At 36.0% G+C, this 20,726-nt stretch overlaps 1 protein-coding gene and 1 non-coding gene across 2 annotated transcripts in view; one reads left to right on the forward strand and one right to left on the reverse strand.

Annotated features, from left to right (window-relative positions):
- CEP112 (centrosomal protein 112) overlaps positions 1–20,726 on the forward strand; it is a 107,575-nt gene that overhangs the window by 15,878 nt on the left and 70,971 nt on the right. The window contains 2 exon segments of the mRNA XM_036221979.1: positions 10,762–10,855; positions 12,650–12,727. Coding sequence (XP_036077872.1) covers positions 10,762–10,855; positions 12,650–12,727 — 172 coding nt within the window.
- On the reverse strand, positions 4,289–4,407 carry LOC118604589. Its single transcript, XR_004951782.1, has one exon. It is a non-coding gene; the product is annotated as a 5S ribosomal RNA (ribosomal RNA).

Here is a 20,726-nt window from a genome sequence, read left to right on the forward strand (position 1 = left end):
TAGTCTTTGTCCTCTTTTTAATGGCAAGTGATAACTTGTAGTATGGGTTTACTGTGATTTTCCTGTCTGTGGCTTTCAATTCTTTATCATTACAAAGAATACCTAAGTTAGCATCTGCGTATATATACTGTTATATACCTTCGTGTATTTAGGCTGTTATTGATTCCCAGAAAAGGAATTGTGATTTCAGTAGCTAGGCACATTAACAAATTTAGTAGGTGAACTATCGGTGGGATCTCCAGTAGGTTCAACGAATATACAGATTTAAACAGAAGTAAAAATTTCCCAGTAAATTCTCTAAATATTTGTGTATTCTTCTCGTATTTATAATTTATTAAAACAAACCAAGTGGCACAAGTTGTACCATTTGTGGAGCACCTGCCATATGCTAGATATTATTCTAGAAACCTTTTATAAGTGATCTGATTGCATCTTCTCTACAATTCTGTGAGGTTGACATGACTGCTCTTTGTATTATAGATGAGGTAACAGCTTCAGTAGGTCACGTAACTTTCCCAGTGGTAGACCCAGGTCTTTATGATTTCAGACCCTATGTTCTTTCTAGTATACTATATAGGCGGAAGGACTTTGTGCAGCAGACATGGAAATAAGTGGAGCTGCATCAGCAATCCTGGGGGACTGTGCCTTTGTTCTTCTGGGCATATTTCTAGGTTGAGCTGAAATGAGGCAGTGCGCCTTTGTTCAGATCTCACTTCTGACACTTGGCAACCATGTCTCCTCAGGCAAGTTCCTTAATTTCTCTAAACCCCAGTTTTATCTTTTGTAAAATGGAGATATAGAGTCTTTCACATGGGACCTGTGAAAAGTATTACCTGTTGCTGTACCATCGTCCCTGGTGTATGGTGATTGTTAACAGTTCCTACAGGGGCTTGCTTGTTAGACTGTTTGACTGTTCTTTTGCTTCTCTAAAATATAATCCTCCCAAAGAGTATTATCTTAAAGTCCATTGGTCATTATTTTGCATTACTAGAAGTCATTTTTGTTCCTCAGAAAAATAAATCAATGACTATGCAGAAAGGTTCTGACCATAGTATGAATCCTGAACACTCTCAGAATAAAGAGTGGTAATTGTATTTTGAAAGAGGCTTTGAAGGAATGTTTATTTAGATAACTCAGCAAGTCCCTTTTTCCAAGATAGAAGGAATACAGTGTGGCTGGCCTTTTTTTTTTTTTTTTTTTTTTTTTTTGCATTTTGCTGCATCATGCGTTAGAAGCTGCCTCAGTGATATTTTGACTTCGGTTCATGTCATCTCTGTGTATCCTTTTTGTGTATTTTCCCAAGGACAGAGCACAAAGATAATAGGTTGTATTCTTGTCTTACAATTCTGTGAAAAATGTTCTGAAGCTTCTTTTCATGGCTCGTAATTGTTTGTATGACTTTTCGGTGAAGTATGATGTGGTCTGGTAGCTTGTTACCAAAATGCAGTTAGATTTTGCGGTAGGGAAAGATGAAAAGGAGTGATTTAGTATCACTCATTATTTCTACTTGAAACTTTGATTAAGGGTTATGAATTAGGAGAGGGCAAAGTGGAGTAAAGTTGAATCAACCCTAACCTTTAAACCCTGCTTTGCAGTGGAAGAAATAGATGACTTTGGCTTATTTTAGAGAACTTTATTCATGAAAAAGAAGGCATTAGTTTGGATTTCTTTAGATGTCATTTTATAAAATGCATCCAGATTACTTAAAAATTCCAGGAGTACGCAAACAGTTGTTATTTATTATATATTACTTTTACCATATTAGATATAGGTTAACTTTATTTAAAGTTTTATCTTTTAATTGTGTCCTCTAAGTGTTCATGCCTATACAAAAGAATTTGGAGAATAATTATCCTATTTTAAATGATTATGGTGGACTACAATTTTTGTATCTTGCTTTAATGAGATCTTTCCATGGGCTAATACCAGATTTTAGTTTGGACTGAAGAATCTAATTATAATCCTGCCCTTATGGAAAATATGATTTGCTTTACAATGATCCTCTTTATGATGTGGTTTTCCAGGAATGCATTGCGGCAAAAAGCTGGGACTGTGTGTGTCCTTTAAAAAATGTCTCCCAGTAGAGCTAGCATTTCATTTGCTGGTGCAGTTAATTACTTGGCCAGCAGATGGTGACCAAGTATAATGAAAATGTGCTTGTGATTGAGTATGTTAATCTATGCGGAAAATCATTTTTCACTTTAAAAATATTGATTAAAATTTTTAGTCCGGATACTCAAAACTACAATAGAATCTTTTTACCTCATTAAACTTCATTTTTATATGTAAAGGGCACCAACACTATAAATAGCTCCTGCTCACTCCTAAGTTGTTGGATGACTTTGCGGGGGAGCCAGCTGATCAATACCTTTACTTTCTGGAGATTCTTTATGTCCATTGGCATAAACAAATACGGTTAGTAAAACATCCCTACATATCATTTTATTTAAGAATAGTGCGGTTGTTTGGACAAAGACGTGTCCTACAGAAGCACGCCCCAACGGAAGTTTCTGTGACGGTGAAGATGTTCTGTAGCTGTGCCGTTCAGTGCAGCGTATGTGATTAGCGGTCCCCCTTTCGGGCTTGGAGGGCTGGCCCTGGCCTTCTAGATGAGGAGCCGCTGGGGAAGTGGCGGGCACCGTGTTGGTGCGTGGACACGGCCTCTGCCCCGGGAGGCCTTCGTGCTGTGCCCACAGTTCAGGGGAACCCCTTTTCCGTGATGATCGCCCGCCATCACCTTCTAGGTGTTCTTCTGTTGGTCTCGTGTTTCTTAGAAGCTCTCCCTAACGAATCTTCCAAAGAAGGAAAGATCGTTTTCATACTTTTGTTTGGGCGGAACACTTAATGTGGGATAAATCTGATTAATTTGATATTTTTGATACAGCGGACACTAGGTAGGTAGGTAGTTAACCTTGAGCTCCGGAAATGAGACATAACTAAGGAATGAAAACTTTCTCAGTGTGTCAGTAAAACATAACTTTCACACACATAAAACTACTTAGCTACTCATTAGTTTTCAACATTAATGCTAATTAAGTATCATTCGTAGGTAACAAATTGTAGCTGAGATGAAATAGCTTTGAAAATAATGGTCTTGCATTTCTTTTAAGCTTTCTCCCCCCAGTGAGTCAGATTTTTGACAAATGCAGTCACTTTTTAAAGCGATTTTCTAATGAGTGGGGCTTTGTAATAGAAAATTTTTATTTGACCAGCAAGTTTCTTTTTGTGAGATCATAGTACTGAACAGTTTTGATTGTCCTTTTTATAAACAAAAAGGGATGACAGGAAGCTTATAAGTATATTTAAAAACACAATTTTAAGGGGGTTAGAATACTCTGAATGTTTTATTATTAAACCGGAGAGATATTAATAAATGTTGATTTAAATGTGTGACTTTTAAAGCTGATCTTTAGTTTTAATTTTTAAAATCAAATATGTTATTTTAATGTAGGAAATGGGAAAAATATGAAGTTTTAAGATGTTTGTAGATCTGGTCTTTTTTTTTTGTCAAGCTTCTCATTTTTTAAAATTTAGTTTTTTTTTTAATTCTTAATAAAGTTCTCTTTGAAAAATTCAAATCGTTATGTTGTGGATCACTGGAAGTTATTTTCATTTTCTTCTATTTAGTATTATTTTGATACTTTACTGCATTATTCTTTGTTGCAGTTTATTTTTGTTATGTTGATAGTTAGTAATACCATAAGAAGATGCAGATGGTATATAGCAATATCACCTGCTGCTCAGGTGAATGCAAAGACCTGAAATCTAAAGTTAGTTTTCCTTTTAGTTTCCTGATCATTTCTGATGCAATAGTTATATTCCTCTTAAAATGTTTTACACCCGTAAAGCATAGCACACATGTAAACACTGTATGAAGATGCAGAGGTACAGTTTAAAGAACAGTTATAAACGTCCCTATACTTTTAACCCAGCTGAGAAATAGCATGTTTCAGTACTCGGGGGACCTTCGGCGTCCTCCTCCTGTCGCTTCCACTTCTCTCTTTCTGAGAGGACCCCTGTCCTATACTTTGTGTTAATCATTTCTTTTTTTTTTTTTTTTAAACTTTATATAAGTAGAATCATACTATATATATATATTGAATCTTTTTCTCATATTTTTCAATTTTATCCATGTTAATAAATTCTTTGAAACGTAGTTCATTTTTTGTTTTGGGTTATACTTTATTATTTTATTTTATTTTTATATTTTTAGGTGAAGCAACCCTTGGTTGACCTCACAGACTGCAAGGACCTTGTCACTTTTCCATCCCTTAAGTTTTGTTTTATACGCCTACAGCACCTGGTCTTCCTAGGTGGTCTCCCATCCAAGTACTAACCAGGCCTGACCCTGCTTAGCTTCCGAGATCAGATGGGATCGGGCTTGTTCAGGGTGGCATGGTTGTAGACTGTTTTGTGGTATACTTTAAAAATCAGTGTATAACATTGATCGTAAGTCACACAAATCTTAAGTATAAAGCTTGAAAATATGGGGAAAAAGCTTCATGGCAATGGATTTGGCAATGATTTATTGATTTTGACACCAAAAGCACAGACAACAAAAGAAAAAATAAATTGGACTGCATCAAAATTAAAAACTTTTGGGCATCAAGGGACACAAACAGCAGAGTGAAAAGGCAACCCATGGAATGGGATAAAATATTCACAAATTATATATCTGGAAAAGGTTATTAATAGCCAGAATATATAAAGAATCCTACAACTCAGCAACAAACAACCCAATCAAAAAATGGACAAAACAATTGAATAGACATTTTCTTCTAAGAAGATATACAAGTGGCCAAAAAGCACGTGAAAAGATGCTAGTCATCACTAATCAGTCTGGAAACGCAAATCAGAACCACCATGAGGTACCACCTTACACCCATCAGGACGGCTACTATTAAAAAAACTAACAAACAAAATAAGTGTTGGTAAGGATGTGGAAAACAGTATGGCAGTTCCTCAAAAAATATTAAAAATAGAATTACTATATGATCCAGCAATCCCACTTCTGGACATGTATCTGAAAGAATTGAGACTTGAACAGATATTTGTACACCCATGTTCATAACATCATTTGCAGTAACCAAAAGATTGAAACATCCAAAGTGTCCATGGATAAACAAAATGTGGTGTATAAGGAAAATAAGCCAGTTACAAAAAGACAAATACTGTATTACTGCACTTATACAAGGTGCCTAGAGTAGTTCTATTCATAGAAAGTAGGATGGTGGTTGCCGGGAACTGTGGGGAGAGAGGAAGGAGGAATGGGGAATTAATTGTTTAAGGGGTACAGAGTTTCATTTTGGGAAGACGGAAAAGTTCTAGAGATGGATGGTGGTGATGGTTGTACAACAGTGCAAATGTTCTTAGAACAACTGAATTGTACATGAAGAATAAGATGGTAAATTTTATGCTATGTGTATTTTGCTATAACTAAAACTTAAAAAAAATAAGGGAAAATACAAATTAGCAGTATCAGGAAGAGTGAAAGAGGAGGCTCCACACATCCTGTAGACATTAAGACAGGGAATATTGTAAATGAGTTTATACCAGTGAAATGAATATAGACACATTTCTTGAAAGACACAAAAACCAATACTGACTCAAGAAGAAAATAGGAAATCTGAGTGGCCCTATATCTACCAAAGAAATTTAATTTGTAATTAACCACCTTCTCACAAATAACTCTCTAAGCCCAGATGGCTTTCTTGGTGAATTCTATCAGGCTTTTATGGAAGAAAATTATATAATCATATAAGACAACTTACCATGTGACCCCACATTTCTATTTATTTATAAGCGTTTAATCAAGAGAAATGAAAATGTATGTCCACATAAATATTTGAACTTGAATGTTCATAGAAGTTTTTCTCAGAACAGCCAAAATATGGAGATAATCTAAATGCCCAGCACATAAATAAAAAAGCAAATTATGGTTCATCCACATAATGGAATATCACAGGCAATAAAAAGAAATGAATTTTTGATACATGCAACATCATGACTCCATCTCAAAAATGTTTCAGAGAAGCCAGACATAGAAATGTACTACTGTTTGATCCCATATAGTTGAGATTCTACAAAATCAGATCACCTGGGCTTGCAGGAGGGAGTAGATTGATTCCAAAGGAGCTAAGAGAACTTTTGGGTGTGATGGAAAAAAATCTATATTTATTGTAATGGTTAGGCAGATACACATATTTGTCAAAACTCTTCAAACTCTGCATTTTAAAACTTAATAACAATTCATATCTGGGTGTAGCTGAGGCTGCCTTGGTGTGGCTTCTTCCAATCTAAACACCTGCAAACTAAAGGAGTAAGTTATCAAACATCTCCCCCACCCCCAAAACACAGCCAACTCACAGTGGTGCAAGAGGCATTGGAAAACTTCTGTTTAAAAGAAGAAGAAATGGGAGACACGTAGCAATGACAGCTTTATAGCGATTCTGAAATCTAGCCAGGCATCCAGTCCGTTGTCTTTTTCTTGATTAGGACTTGCTTCCTACACGTGTTCTTTGTGGCTCTGTGCTTTTCCCTCTGAATTATCTTTTACCATAGAAATGATTTGTTTTAAGCTGAATAGTTTTCTCGACCAGCTTCCTGTTTGTAGGAATTTGGGGAGTCAAATACCTCTTTTTATTTCGAACTCTCTGTCCCTTTCACTTGAAGCTAGTCTGATGCCTCGTTTTCGAGGCTTTGTGTCCTTCGCCCTGCCTGGGTATACCTTATAAGTCACAGCTTTCAGAAATGATCGCCAGCACTGGTTTTCAGATGCCTCCCAAGGGCAAGGAACTTCATCCCCGCCTCTGGTACACGGGGAGTTTGACTTTGTTCCTCTGCTTTGGGAAACTTTGACTCCTTCTCGCCCCTCTGGAGTTGCATTTCCGCTGTCTCTGTTGTTTCTGGAACCAGAGCCTGGCAGACTTTTTTAGTTTCCCTCCTTTTTGTAGTGTATTTTCATTCTAGCTTAAGGTGGTGTTATAAGTTATTCTTTTAGGCTCATTTCTGATGCAATCTTGACTACCATTGTCACTAGATCTTTATTATTTTCCCCAGTTTCTGTTTTATTTACTCCTTCTGGAATTCATATTATTTCAGTGTTAGAGATTTTTTTAAATTAATTATTTTAATTGTAGAAATGATTTAATTCTCCCCCCTGCCCCTGTCTACCTCCTCCCTTCTCCCTTTCCCCTACCCTCTGGTCCATGTCCATGAGTCTCTGTTTGTTCTGTTCATTTGTTGCTTTTAGGTTTATATCCCACATATAAGTGATATCATGTGATTTTCAACTTTTTCTGTTTGGCTTATTTCACTTACTTTGATTATTTCAAGGTCCATCCATATTGTTGCAAATGGCAGTATTTCATCTCTTCTTATGGCTGAGTAATATTCCATTGTATATATGTACCACAGCTTCTTTAGCCAATCATCTATCATAGGACACTTTGGTTGCTTCCATGTCCTGGCTGCTGTGAATAATGCTGCTATGAACATCCATGTGCAAATACTTTTTTGGGTTTTCAAATCTTTGGGGTAAATATCCAGTAGAGGGATTGCTGGATCATATGGTAGATCAATTCTTAGTTTTTTAAAAACCTCCATACTGTTTTCCATAGTAGCTGTACCAATTTGTAGTCCCACCAGCAGTGTGTGAGGGTTCCTTTTTCTCCACATCTTCTCCAACATTTGTTGTTATCCTGTTGAGTATAGCCATTCTAACAGGTGTGAGATGGTAGCTCATTGTGGTTTTGATTTGCATTTCCCTAATAGTGACGTTGAGCATCTTTTCATATATTTGTTGGCCATCAGTGTTAGAGATTTTGAATCTATCTTCCTTATCTCTTACATTTTCATTTATTCATCTCTTTATTTTTTCCTTTGTGTTCTTAGAATATTTCTTGAGCTAGTTTTCTAGTTCACGGAATTGATTTTATGCTGTATTTGATTTGCTATTCTCTTCTTCCATTATGGTTTTAAAATTTCGTAATCATGGTTTTCATTTGTAAGCACATTTTTATGATCACAGATTGTTCATTTCCTTTTTACATCTGAAATGTTCACTTGAATCACATTAAGAACACAAATTAAAAAAACGTTTTAAAAGTTTCTCCCCTTTTTTTATTTGTAGCAAGTTTCTTTTGCAGGAAGACGTTTGGTTGGTTTTCCTGTAGGCTTTTAAGCCTTCTTCTATCTCTCATTGCTTATCTCTTTATCTTTACAGATAGACAAGTCTGTGTTTCTAGTTTTGGAATCGACAGAGATGCTGAGAGAATGTTTCTGGATTCCTGTTGAAATATTTTAGCATTAGGAAAAATGAAAGGGAAAATTTATATTTCCTAGAGTTTTACTCCTTAAGAGAAATAAAAAGGCATTTGTTTGCCAGGGACTCATAATGTGCTAAAGCATTTCTTTCTGTTCCTTTTGGCACCCTGAAATTAATCGAGCCACAGTCCCTCTTTTCTAATTGGCACAAGCACCATAATCATGAGCTCGCTGTAATCATGTCCCCTGTACTAATTGTAGGCTGTCCTCATGAGTGCTGAGATGTGCTACTCTGTGTGGCAGGCAGCATCTGTTAGCCTGCATGTGCATGCTCAGTGTTAGGCTTTGCTTTCTGCTCTCCGTTTCACTGTTCACCTGGACCTCCAGCTCTGTCACTGTGATTTTGAGCTGCCTTTGCAGAGTTCCATTTAACTGTGCGTTCAGCTGGAGATGGTCTCAGTGGCAAGAAATGAAACTCTGTGACTGATGTCCTAGGTTTCTTGTGCCAGCCAGAGTTTAGCAATGACACTGACCTCAAGACCCTTTTACATGAAGCTGGCTTCAGCCTCTGTTTTACTTCGCCTGCATTGGAGCATGTTCAAGGCACAGCAGGAGCAATAGAATAAATTCGGTTTTGGACATGTTGAATTGGAAGTAGGGCTAATTCAACTTGTGTTTGTAATGGACTCAAAGGCCAAGAGAGCAATTTGGGCTAGAGATGTGGATTTGGTAATCAAAGCTTCTTATTATTTGAAAAACTAACAGTATATCAAATTGTCCAGGGACAGCATGTAAAAGGGAAATGAAGGAGGTTAGACACAGAACCCTGGAATTATAGCATGAACGGGATGGGCAGGGAAAGAAAGGCTAGTGACGGTTACTGTGAAGGGCCTTAAAGACTGGGCGAGAACCAGGGAGGAGTGATTTTGTGGGGCTAATAAATATAGCATCTTTAAAACACTGTCCCTAACATTTGAGTGAGGTCAACTAGGGAAAGGACAAATAACAGCTCATTTACTTGAGTAGCTTAGAAAGTGTCGATGACTTTATTTACAGTACTTTAAGGATGAGGGGAAGTCAGATTGTAGTTGATTGAAAGAGATATGGCAAGTTAGGACATGGATCCAAGAATTTGTTTTGAAATTTATTGCGAAGGGAAAGAGATAGGTTGGTAGAGGGCAGCTACGAGTGAGTTAAAAGGATGTGCCGTTATATGTATGCACCCTGCGTAATACATCGATAAATGTTTCAGCCTTCTTTTTTATTAATATTTTCTATGAGAATAATTACTTTTAATATTTAAGCATTTTTCAATTTTTAAGTATAGCGTTTTTTATGAGTGTTTAATCTATTCTTAAAGAAGAACAGGCAGGCCACTGCTTACTGTGAGTATATCAGGTGGCCTCTTCCCACAAACTGAGGTTTATTTAAATGCTTGTATCAGCTCTAGCACATTGCCTGATGAGTTTATTCCCTAAACATGACTTTATCTATTTTTCTCATTTGTTTTTTAAGTATTTGGCAATCTAGGATATTGAGTAGGGGCATAAAAAAAATCTATAGCTCTCTTTAAAACAACTTTTTGAGACAGTCTAAATTATTTAGTAACTAGTCTAAGGAATGTTATTCTATCAGTATCACTACCAAAAAACATGTTCATTTTAATCTTATCTTTTTGAATTACTATTTTGTCTTTTGGGAATATTTAGTGTGCTTCACAATTTGTGAAGGAAGTCCTGATGTGGCTGTGGTTGAAAGTTAGTGACTTTAATTTATTATTTAATGGTTAGTTTCCATTTCATATCTTGACACAGCAGTTCAAAAAATAGATATTTTACTTATAGAATTTTCATTGAAGTAACTTGAATAAAAATACATGAGAGACTCCAGACTCAGGTAGAATATTGAGAATGATATTTTTATACTGAGTTTTATATTGGAGAAAAGTCTTTTTGTTCATATTCATTTGGAAGCTTGAAACTGTTTTTCTACCTGTGTTGTACTCATCACATTTTACCTGAATTAACATGGCACATTTTAAAATTTAAGAATGATTTATATCTGGTTTCTGATAAGGTTTCAGAATAATTCAAGGGTTTATCTTGATGTGGAATGCGAATCCAACAAAACTTTTTAAAATAGTTATCTTTGAGAATGTATGCTTTCTTTTTTTTTTTCTTCTCTTCCTACATTTAGGAAAAGGGGAAAGGAGGAGAAAAGATTTAAATACATGTAGTTTATTATAGTCCCATTTTAAAATAGCACTTGTTTGTAAGCAAGTACATAGCATTTAGGTGACATTTAAGTTTAAGAAAATGTGAAAAATATGAGTTGTTATTATATATATTTTTTGCTACTGTCACATCATTGTTAACATATCATTGTTAATAAATCATCTTATTTCTAAAAGAAAAAAAAATTGGCGATCCTACATTCGAATACCTCTGTGTCCTCTGAATTCCCTGAACTCTGATTGTTACTGTTTTGGTCCATCAGTAGGGAGCAGTACACGGCGAAGCTCCAAACGAGGTCACATTCGGTGAGTCCAGCCTACAGAGAAGACGGACAGAATACTACCCCCAAGAGTTGTGTAAGATCAGATTCTACTTTTGTTTGTGTTTTGTTTTAAAATAATTCCGCAGATTTTTAGTTTCATATTGTCGAAATTCCAGTGATTACTTAAAAGCAGTGACTACAATCTGAAAGTTTGGACGAACATCCTGATATCAAAGAAATGGTGTATTCGATGTATTCCACAGCATTCCTTCTGCTTTCTGAGTGATTTCGAGGCAACATGTTAATCAATTGTATTTCCTGTGCATCAAAGAATAACTTTCGAAAGCTTTGTTTTTTAGTTATTTTTTTCCCTCTTTTACCCAGTATATGTATAAAAATGATTAGACACCCAGTTGTCATAAACTTAAGAAACTGGGGTTAGCTTGTAGCAAAATAGGAAACATTGTCTTTCTGATGAATGTGAACTATTTATATCTTGAAATATGAATACTTCTCTTGCATCTAATTACTGAACATAGATTTGGGTTGAGCGAGATACTGATGTTTATGGCTCATTTGCTTGAGCAGCTCATTAGCTTTGTAAAGAGAAGGACTTTGCTTGCCTACTGTGGTCTTTCTTGCTTAATAACTCTGGCTTGTCTTGGGTTACAAGACTTTTAGTTACAGGAAGATCATGGGTGATGCATGACTTTTAGCACACACCGCTCTAAATGCCTTGCATTTTCTTTAGTTTGGAACTTTCAGAATATTTTAATATAAAGGTTGCACATTTGAAATATTTGCGAGTTTATTATTAATCATATTTACTCAAAATAAACAAGGCAGGTACAAGTAGAGGACCAACAATGAAGCAATAATAGATTTTAATATAGTATGTATAATAAACACTTTGTTCAATAGAAATTTGGAGACTCCATCAAATATGAAGAACATTTTAGTGTAGTTTCCCTCCCTTCAGATAATTTAAATGACCATAGGTGAATAGATTTATATGTGGGTAATGAGATTTTCTAAAAGTGTGAAAATTTCAAAATATTGTTTTTGGCTGTGCTGTAGAATATACATTATTATGTTACACAGACTTACCTTTCTAAGTTTTTGTAGCTTTCAGACCGTTATTCATTTCTGAGCACAGATCTTAGGCTGTCCTTAGATATGATTTTAATCTGGTGATAAATGTGTAATATAATAAATTATATAGGAAGGGGAAAAGCATGGAATTTAAATTTTTTTTAAAGTAAAGAACCACCATAATTGTGTTTTCATGATGTGAATTTAAAGCTTATTTCTCTTTATATTCAGCGTATGACTGAGAATTAATTTAAGAACAAAGAGCTTCTTGGACATCAACACAAACTTTCCTGTTAACTAATTTTAACGAGAGTAAATAATTCATCTTTCAAATGTTCCCCCATCCCCTTTAAAGCTGCTGTGGTATACCACAATTAAAACTTTTTGTTAAAGAACTTAAAGAGAATAGTCTGGATTAATTTTTAAAATATTCTTTTGATGGTTTTTTTTTGAAATATAGTTCTGTGTGAATACATTGCAAAGTCATCTCATAGCCCTAAGCAGTTACAATAAACAGTCATTACTCAGAATTTAGAACTAGCTCAGTTGTAACATAGTCCTTTCCTCTGAGGGCAATATAGCATTACCAAAAAAGTGCACAAAACTCTTATTACTCTGAATGACATATATTTTATCTGCCTGTCTTTTCTCATCTTTTTTTTTCTTTCTCTTTTCCCACCCCCCTTATCTCCCTTCCGTATTCCCTTCTTCCTTCTCCCCCTACCCCTTTTCCCTTTGATTTATTACCTCCTTCTTTCTTTCCTCCCTCCCTTCCTTTTTTTCTTTTGTATTTCAGGGCATCCATTTGAAAAAATCTACTCTTTCTTTGGATGACAGCGACATTGAAGCTCGCCTTAATAGTTGGAATCTTGGGGTAAAGAAAGTATTTGTTTTATGTATATATATTGATGTGGCAGAAACATTGTATTTGGAAAGCATCTGAACCGATTTAATTCTATCAAGCGAATGTTGTTGGATGTTAGACATTTAGTACGGAGCAAGCAGTGAGAAGGACTTTGAGTACAGGGAGGAGGAATAATGTTCCAAAGAAGCATGGAACAATCCCTGCCCTTGACAAGCTGACTTTCTTGGTAAAATAAGAGATATACACATCAGTAGTTAAATAATAATTTAAGATAGTATATGATAAAATTGCAAAATGAGTTAGATAGAAAGTGAGGTGGAGGGGAAAGGAGGGAGGAGTTGGAGAAGGAAGGTCATTAGGGTAAGAAAAAAATCTCAGACTTGATGCAGGGTCTTACACAACAGTCTTCAGGCACAAAGCCTGGGGTCGTGGATGTGCTTGGGTTCGGGGAGGGGAGGGAATTCAAGGCAGAGCTAGGCCTGAAGAAAGGTGTGGCGTAAGTGAGCTGCTGTGACTGGTTCTTTGGGTCTGTGTCCGGCAGTAGTGGGCGGAGTTATCAGGATGGATTACATGGGAGCTTTGAATGCTAAACTGAGGAGTTCAGCTTTAGAATTTTAGGCGATAGTGAGCCCTGGGGGGTTATTTTTTTTTCCCTGCGCATTCCACTTTACACATAGGCTGTTTAAATGCTTCGAGGAGATGAAAAGAGATGTAAAATAAGTTTTATCACACGATGTTAGTATAAAAATAATTCGTAATGGGGTATTCGAAAAATAGAGAAACTCAGGAATAAATGATGTGAGAATCTTACTACTGAGAGTTGTGTTAATATTTTGTTATATGTATATTTCCCTCCTTTTTTTCCTTGTGTGTATTTGTAAAATTAATATTTAAACAATTGGAGGCATATTTAAATATGTGCTATTTTAAATTTGGTTTAAAATTTAAACCAAATGAATCTTAATGGTAGCACTAATTTTTCTTTTGGAGAGATGGTCCATAACTTATTTAAGCATTCTGCCACTTTTGGAAGTTTAGATTGCTCTCAGTTTGTTAATATAATACTGCAATAAAATTTCTTAGAAGAGTCTTTTTATACATACTTGATTGCTTTCTTAGGTCCAGCATATACCAGTTTATTTTCCAACCAGCAGTCTGTAGGATTGTCTACTTTTCACTCCTTCACTGATGTTAGGGTCGTTATTTTAAATATAAAAAATAAAGCCCTTCCTACCACTAATGACCTTCAACAAAAGCAGTGCTTTAGGAAAATTGACTTGGTGACATTATTAGAGTTGTAGTGGACGTGAGTGAAAATGGAGAAGGGGAGCCAGTCATCTCTGAGGTGTTCGGAGTGGCCTCCAGATTTGTATGATTTCCAGGACGACGGAAAGCAGTAGAAAGGAGAGTGAAGAATGCTTGGTGACTGATTGGCAGGCCGAACGAAAGGGCACCTAAAAGTTTGGGTCTAGGAAATGCGAATGTTGGCTCCCTGTCAGTTAATTGATTGCCCGACAGGGGAATCCACTTGAGGACTTTCAAATTTTATTTTTGACTGGTGGATTTCGAAGAGAGGGTAAAATTCATTGGGAGTTCAAGGGTTGGAGATTCATGAGACTCGAGGGCTGCAGTCAGGTCACATAGTCACACCGCTAGAGCTGGTGGCTGCACTCAGAGACCAGAACAGCTCTGGCCTTTTAGAGGTTCAGAGTGAGGAGCAGGGAGGGCGCAGTAAGGACACCTGGACATGCAATGGCCATGATTATAAGGCCGGGAAATGGTTAAGAATTTAAAGCAATGTGAATCTCTTAGTCATTTTGGGAGTATGTTAGTGAAAGAGAGAAACAGAATTGATCACAAGTGGGGACTAGTAAGTCAAAAGAAACAATTTCATGTTTGAGGGTGTTGGGGAAGTTGCCTAAGTTACCAGCGTGGGAGAAGAGCACAGGAAATCCCTCAAAAAGACAAATCATTTTGCCAGAATGCAGTATCAAAGTGAGAAACAAAATTCTGGGTTGTTCTTTTAAATTTGCCTTTGCCCTCAGCCATTGGAAACTTCTGATGTACATTTCTTAGCACATAGTTCTCACAATTATTCGACTATTCAGAGGATTAAATTTTTCATTTGTATAATAAAATTAAAATAAAACATCTAAAATGTTTTGAGGTAATGCCTTAAAACTAGGCCTGCCTGGGGTTTTGTTTCACATTTTTGTTGTTCAAAGAAGTCACTAACAGTATAAAATATAAAAGCCTTGCAGTTTTATATATTTATAACACATATGCATTAATCAGGCTGAACTGTATCTCTTGATCACAGTAGAATAATTTAAGTATCCAGTGTATTGAAAAGCTTAGATGTTGCTTTGATTTTAGTTTGTATGCGAATGTGCCACAGACTTTTTTTTTTTCTGTGAATGAGAAGTTAATAGCTAGTTAATTTTTGTGCTCCATACTAAGGGTACATTTTGATATTGCTGCCATGACTGTCACCATCTTCATTCTGATGCCTTAGACGTTTTGGAACTTGAATTTTCTAGTTTTTGTTAGAAAATACGTATTTTTTTCCCCAAATATATCATTTCTTTTTCCCGGAGTGTGTTAATATTTTCTCTAAAACTGCATACTTCAGGTAAAGATTTATTTATTAAACCCAGCAATTAAAATTTTCTCCTGTATTATTTTTTTCTTGAACCTTTTTAACCTTTAGTTTTTGGGACTCTTTCTTGCTTTACTTTATATATATTTCATACATAACTCTCTATAGATCCATCTTTTTTTCTTTTTTCCTGATGATGGGGTGAGAGGCCAGAAGGGAGGGCTTCCTTGGAAACTTCCATCCCAGTCAGCTCTCAGTTCTCTCCTTGGGTCCACATGCTGGCTGCAGCCTCACTCCCACTGGGAGCAAACTGGCAGCGAGGACTCTGAGTAGACAGACAGACCCCTGAGGTCCCAGAGAGCAGAGCCTGACGGAACAGGACCCAGGTGTGGGGCATTTGTGCAGGGAGCCTCTCAGGACAGGAAGTGGGCTGGGGGAGCAGGGTGAGGTCAGCAGGAGTGCGTCTCCTCCCGTCCCTCCTGCGCTCCAGAGGGTAGGCGGCACCACACAGTCAGGCGGCCCGCCTGGAGGCCTGGGCCCACCGGGAAAGGGAGGACCTCCCCGTTGAGGGCAAGAGGGCACCTGCTCTCCACTGGCAGCTGGGGATGCCCCTTCACTCCCGCTGTGAGGAACATGGGAAGCCTGGCTGTTCTGCGCACTGTGGCCTTCTCAGTGCGGCCTACTGAGAACTGTTCTAATCAGTCCCCCAGGCGCAGCTGTCACCGTAGTGAAGCAGACACATGAGCAAGTCCAGTTGAGACAAGCTGTTCTAGCGTATGAGCTGCCCACACTGCCGACCCATACAATTGTGAGCTTAGTCAAATGGTTGTGGTTTGAAGCTGCAAAGGTTCGAGGTGATTCGCGATGCAGCAAAAAGCGAAATGATAGAGTGAATACTGCCAAACAGTTTTCTAGAGTGACGTGCCCGTTTGCTTCCTCATCAGCTGTGTGTGCCAGTTGCTGTTACTCGACTTCCTCTCTAATATTTGGTCTTATCAGTGAATTTTTTGTTAATTAAAAAGTAGCCATGCTTGAGAGTGGTTAGTGACATTGCATTGTATGGTTTTAACATGTGTTTTCCTGATGACTAATAAAGTTAGACGCCTTTGAATGTGTTCATCGACAGTTTGGATAGCCTTTCAGAGTGAAGTGGCACGAAGGCTTTGCCATTTTTCTGTTGGGTTGTCAGCCTTTTTCTTATTAATGTGTAAGAGCTTTGCATCTATTCTGGTTAAGAGTCCTTTTGGAATATGGTATTATAAATATTTGCTTCCACTTTGCTGCTTTCTTTCATTCTCTTATGTCTTTGATGAATGGAAATTTAAAAATTTTAATGCATTCATTTTCTCATTTTTCCACCTTAAGTTTAGTGCTATTTTGTGTCCTATTTAAGATCTTTGAAGCTCTTTGACTACCTTAAGGTCCTGAAGATGTTCTCCTATGTTTTCTTCTAGCAGCTCTATTATTTTAGCTTTTCTCTTTGGATCTACATGCCATCTAGAGGTGATATTGATATACGTTGTAAGGTATAGAGTTAAGATTTCTTTTTGTCCATATGTATATCCAGGTGACACTCCCATTTATTGAAAAGACTATTCTGTTCTTGCTGCGAAGCACCGTTCTTTTTGTCTAATAAGTTAAGTGACAGTACATGTCTGTTTCCATTCTGTTCCTTTGGCTTATTTGCTTTTCCTTGTGCCAGTGGCCTCTGTCTTTATATTTTATTTGTGCTCATTAAATGTTAAAATGTCGTGAGTAAACCAATAATTGGGCCTCTATTTGTAGTAGTATTCTGTGGAAAATGTTTTTCAAGTTCTTAAATATTGGTGTAAAAACATTATTTTGAAGCATAATTGATTTAACATTGAAGATTGAAATTATTTTCTGCTATAGAGACAGTTTTGGCAGTTTCTCTGATGCTGTGACTTAAAAACATTTATTTTAGTTGCGTTGCAAGTAAGATAGTGCTTAATGTTTTTTCCTCTAAGACAGCTAAAATATCAGATAAAATGTCTTCCGATTTTTCTGGAATCACCGACCATCTCTATTTGATCAGCATTAGTACTATAATAGGACATTTGGTGAATTTGACCAAATCCTGAATAATTTGAGGAAACGAACTGACAGAACCCTTTGTAACCGAAAAAACAAATCTGCTGAAGAACTAAACAAAATAAAATGTCAAAAGCTAGTTTTCACTAGAGAGCATTCAGATGTCTGTATTTATGTCTAGTTTAAATTATTTATTTTATTATTGTGATTGTTTGCTTCTTCAACAATAAATGTTCAGTCATGTGATTTATTCATGCTATCGGAACATAATTATTTTTGAATTTGTCTTCTGTCTAATATTTTGTTAGACTTTAGTGTTTCACATGTCAATTTTTAGACTTTTTTTATTGTGGTATTCTTTCTTGAGGTATTATGAGAGAACACAGTATTCTAAAAGAGCATAAGAAAAGTAAATGTTAAGACTATTTACAGATTGCTCCAAGTCCATATTACTTGTGGATTACAAAGTGGGAACATTTAACTTCAAAGCACATCTGGCTACTGTTATAAAATCAGAAAATAGATTGCTTATTTCTCCCCAATACTCAAAAACATGCTTTACCATGAATAATTCTCATTATATATTAAAAATGGTTATGAGACAAATTCAGTATATTATAAGTGAATAACAGTAAGATTTATGCTTGTTTACAGTGTTCGTTGTGGATTTTAAATATTAGAATAAAGTTTGTTTTGGTCTACTTGAGAAAGGACATTTAGGATAACAGAACAAGTCTTTCAACGTTTGTATTTAATGGCTTTTAAAGATGTAGAGGATGAAATAGGAGTTACTTCTGCATAGTCCAAAGGCTGCATGTAATTAACTAAACCAATATTTTGTACCCTGCTTATAAATGTAGAGCTGGGTAAAAATAAGTCACAAATGGTTTTCTTGGCTTTTGGTTTAAAATTTTAAGCTTAATTAGAGCTTGAACATCTTTGAGAAGTCCCTATTTCTCTCTCCCTTTATTTTCCTTTATTTGCTTCATGAATTAGGGTTTTATATATTTTCAGATTTGCATGTGTCTTTGAAGAACTTACTTTCTATTCTGGTTTTCTGCATTCCAAAAATAGAGAATGGTTATTTACTTTTATATATATATACCTTCAGACAATAAATATTTATTGAGCACCCTTTGCTGCCTGCTGGAAATTTGCTGCCTCTATTTTTCAAAAAGCTGTGTATATATAGTACAGTGTTATTTGTTTAAAAATATGCCTCTTTCTCTGGTGTGATATTTATGTGGACTTTATTATATTTTTACTTAATAAATATTTCCCAAAGCAAATGTACTAATACACCTAGCAGTATTGCACCACCACATCTGGAACACTTTTATTGTTAAAGTTTTAATGTATGCCAATCTGATAGCTGTAAAATACCATCTCATGGTGGTATTACTTTACATTTTTCGTATTTCTAAACAGATTGAGCATATTTTCAATGTTTATTTGCCATTCATATTTCTTCATCAGTGAAATGTGCCTTGTTTTTCCCTATTTTTTTCTAATAGGTTGTTGTTTTTTTAAATTTTTTTTGGACTTTTTTAGATCTTTACACATTTAAGAGACTAAACCATTTATGCAAACCTCACCTACCAATTTATGTCTTGTTTTGTTACACTTTTTATGATATATTTTTTGGAGAGAAGTCCTTAAAGTGGTCAAATTTATTAATTTCTCTTCTGTTTTTGCTTTTTTTTTGTTTCTTATTTAAGAAATCTCTACTCCAAGGCCATAAAGTCATTCTTCTAGATAGTCTTCTGAAAGTTTTTATAGTTTTGCTAAGTATTTACTTCACTAGACATTATATATGGCGCAAGGAAGGGCTCTGATCTTATTTTCTTCCACTTATTTAACACATTCTTATTTTCTCAATAATTTGCAATACTAGATTTTTCATGAATCATATTCTCATATATATTAGAGTTTCTCATACTTTCTATTTGGTTCCATTGACTTATCTTCACTACTCTAGTTTTATGTTATCTCTGTAAGCCATCCCACCTTGATTTTTTTCTTTAGGCATATCTTCTCTATTCTTGTCCCTTTATTTATTCACACATATTTTATAATGAGCTAAGTTTTCTGACAACTTAGAGATTTTGGTTTGGATTAATTTACTTAAAGAGAATTAACATTGCGACTATCCAGTTGAGACTATCCAAAAACATCGTTTCACTCTCTATTTATTTCAGTCTTAATGTCTTATGACAAAACTTAATTATTTTCTCCATAAAGAATTCCTTTTTCCTTTCCCTTCATGTTGGACGACCTTCCTTCCAAGGGGCCTTTCTCTAATGCAAAAGTGGCTCCTTCCTCAGACTGCCTTCTGTTGACTTCCCTGTCTCCAGCACGTTGATGCATCGGGTTTTCCCATCTCAACCACTTAGGAGAGGCCTTCTCCTTCTACAGGAAGGTTGGCATTTGATGACATCATGTTCCCCCAGCGCTGGGACCCTGAGGCACTAGCCTCATTTTCTCCCATGCTACCACTCAAGCTGATTCTGCTGATTGTGATCTCTCTTGGGCCACTTACATGTTATTGGAGGGTGTTAGTAATCTCTTCCCTGTCTTATGAAGTGGGTGTGGGTGACAGATACCTTTATTTGTTCTCTTCATGGATCCATAGGGTTTTGGAAGATTGGGAGAGAGATTTAAATTCAGGCAGTTGCCATTGCTTCATTGGAACCAGTCTTCAGGTGGGAAAAATTATTTCGTAAATTTTCCCTAATCTGAAATATAGTTGGTTACTCTTCAGATCCTATTTGTTGTTGTAGAGGCTTCTATTTTTTTTTAACTTGAACAAGTTTTATTTTTAATTGTATTTCCTCTGTGTTCTTTGATTAATTGTTTATTCATCCTTAACTGTATTGTTAATTTGGGTATAGATTGTTTGTCTTCCATAATCATTAATTATAATAATCATTTGAGGAGCTTTTGAGAACACAGTGGGGTTTTGGAGGAGTGTAGCCAAATAATATATATTTGAAAAAATTTGTCAGTTGATACTATGGTATACTTCAGGGTAAGAACCACTCTACTAGGTTGACGTCACGGTTAGTGTTATATTTATATTCTTGTATAATTTGAGGTAGTAATGAAGAGGAATTTTCTACTCAAATGGCTAACCTTGTAATCAGTTCTTCTGCCTCTGTAGACATGCTTGCCCCATAGGCTGAAGGGCAGGGTGACCTCGAGATCAATTGAAGACTCACCCTTTGCTTGTTCTGTCTAGATAACAGGTGTATTGCCTTTGCTTGTTCTGTCTCTGTAACCACCTGTAGCCCATAATAACTCCTGTCTGTAATTGCCTGAGGACGTATTAACCAGTCGGCTCATGCCAACTGTAACTGT

Source organism: Rousettus aegyptiacus, unplaced genomic scaffold, assembly GCF_014176215.1.
Source record: "Rousettus aegyptiacus isolate mRouAeg1 unplaced genomic scaffold, mRouAeg1.p scaffold_m13_p_6, whole genome shotgun sequence".
Lineage (NCBI taxonomy): Eukaryota > Metazoa > Chordata > Mammalia > Chiroptera > Pteropodidae > Rousettus > Rousettus aegyptiacus.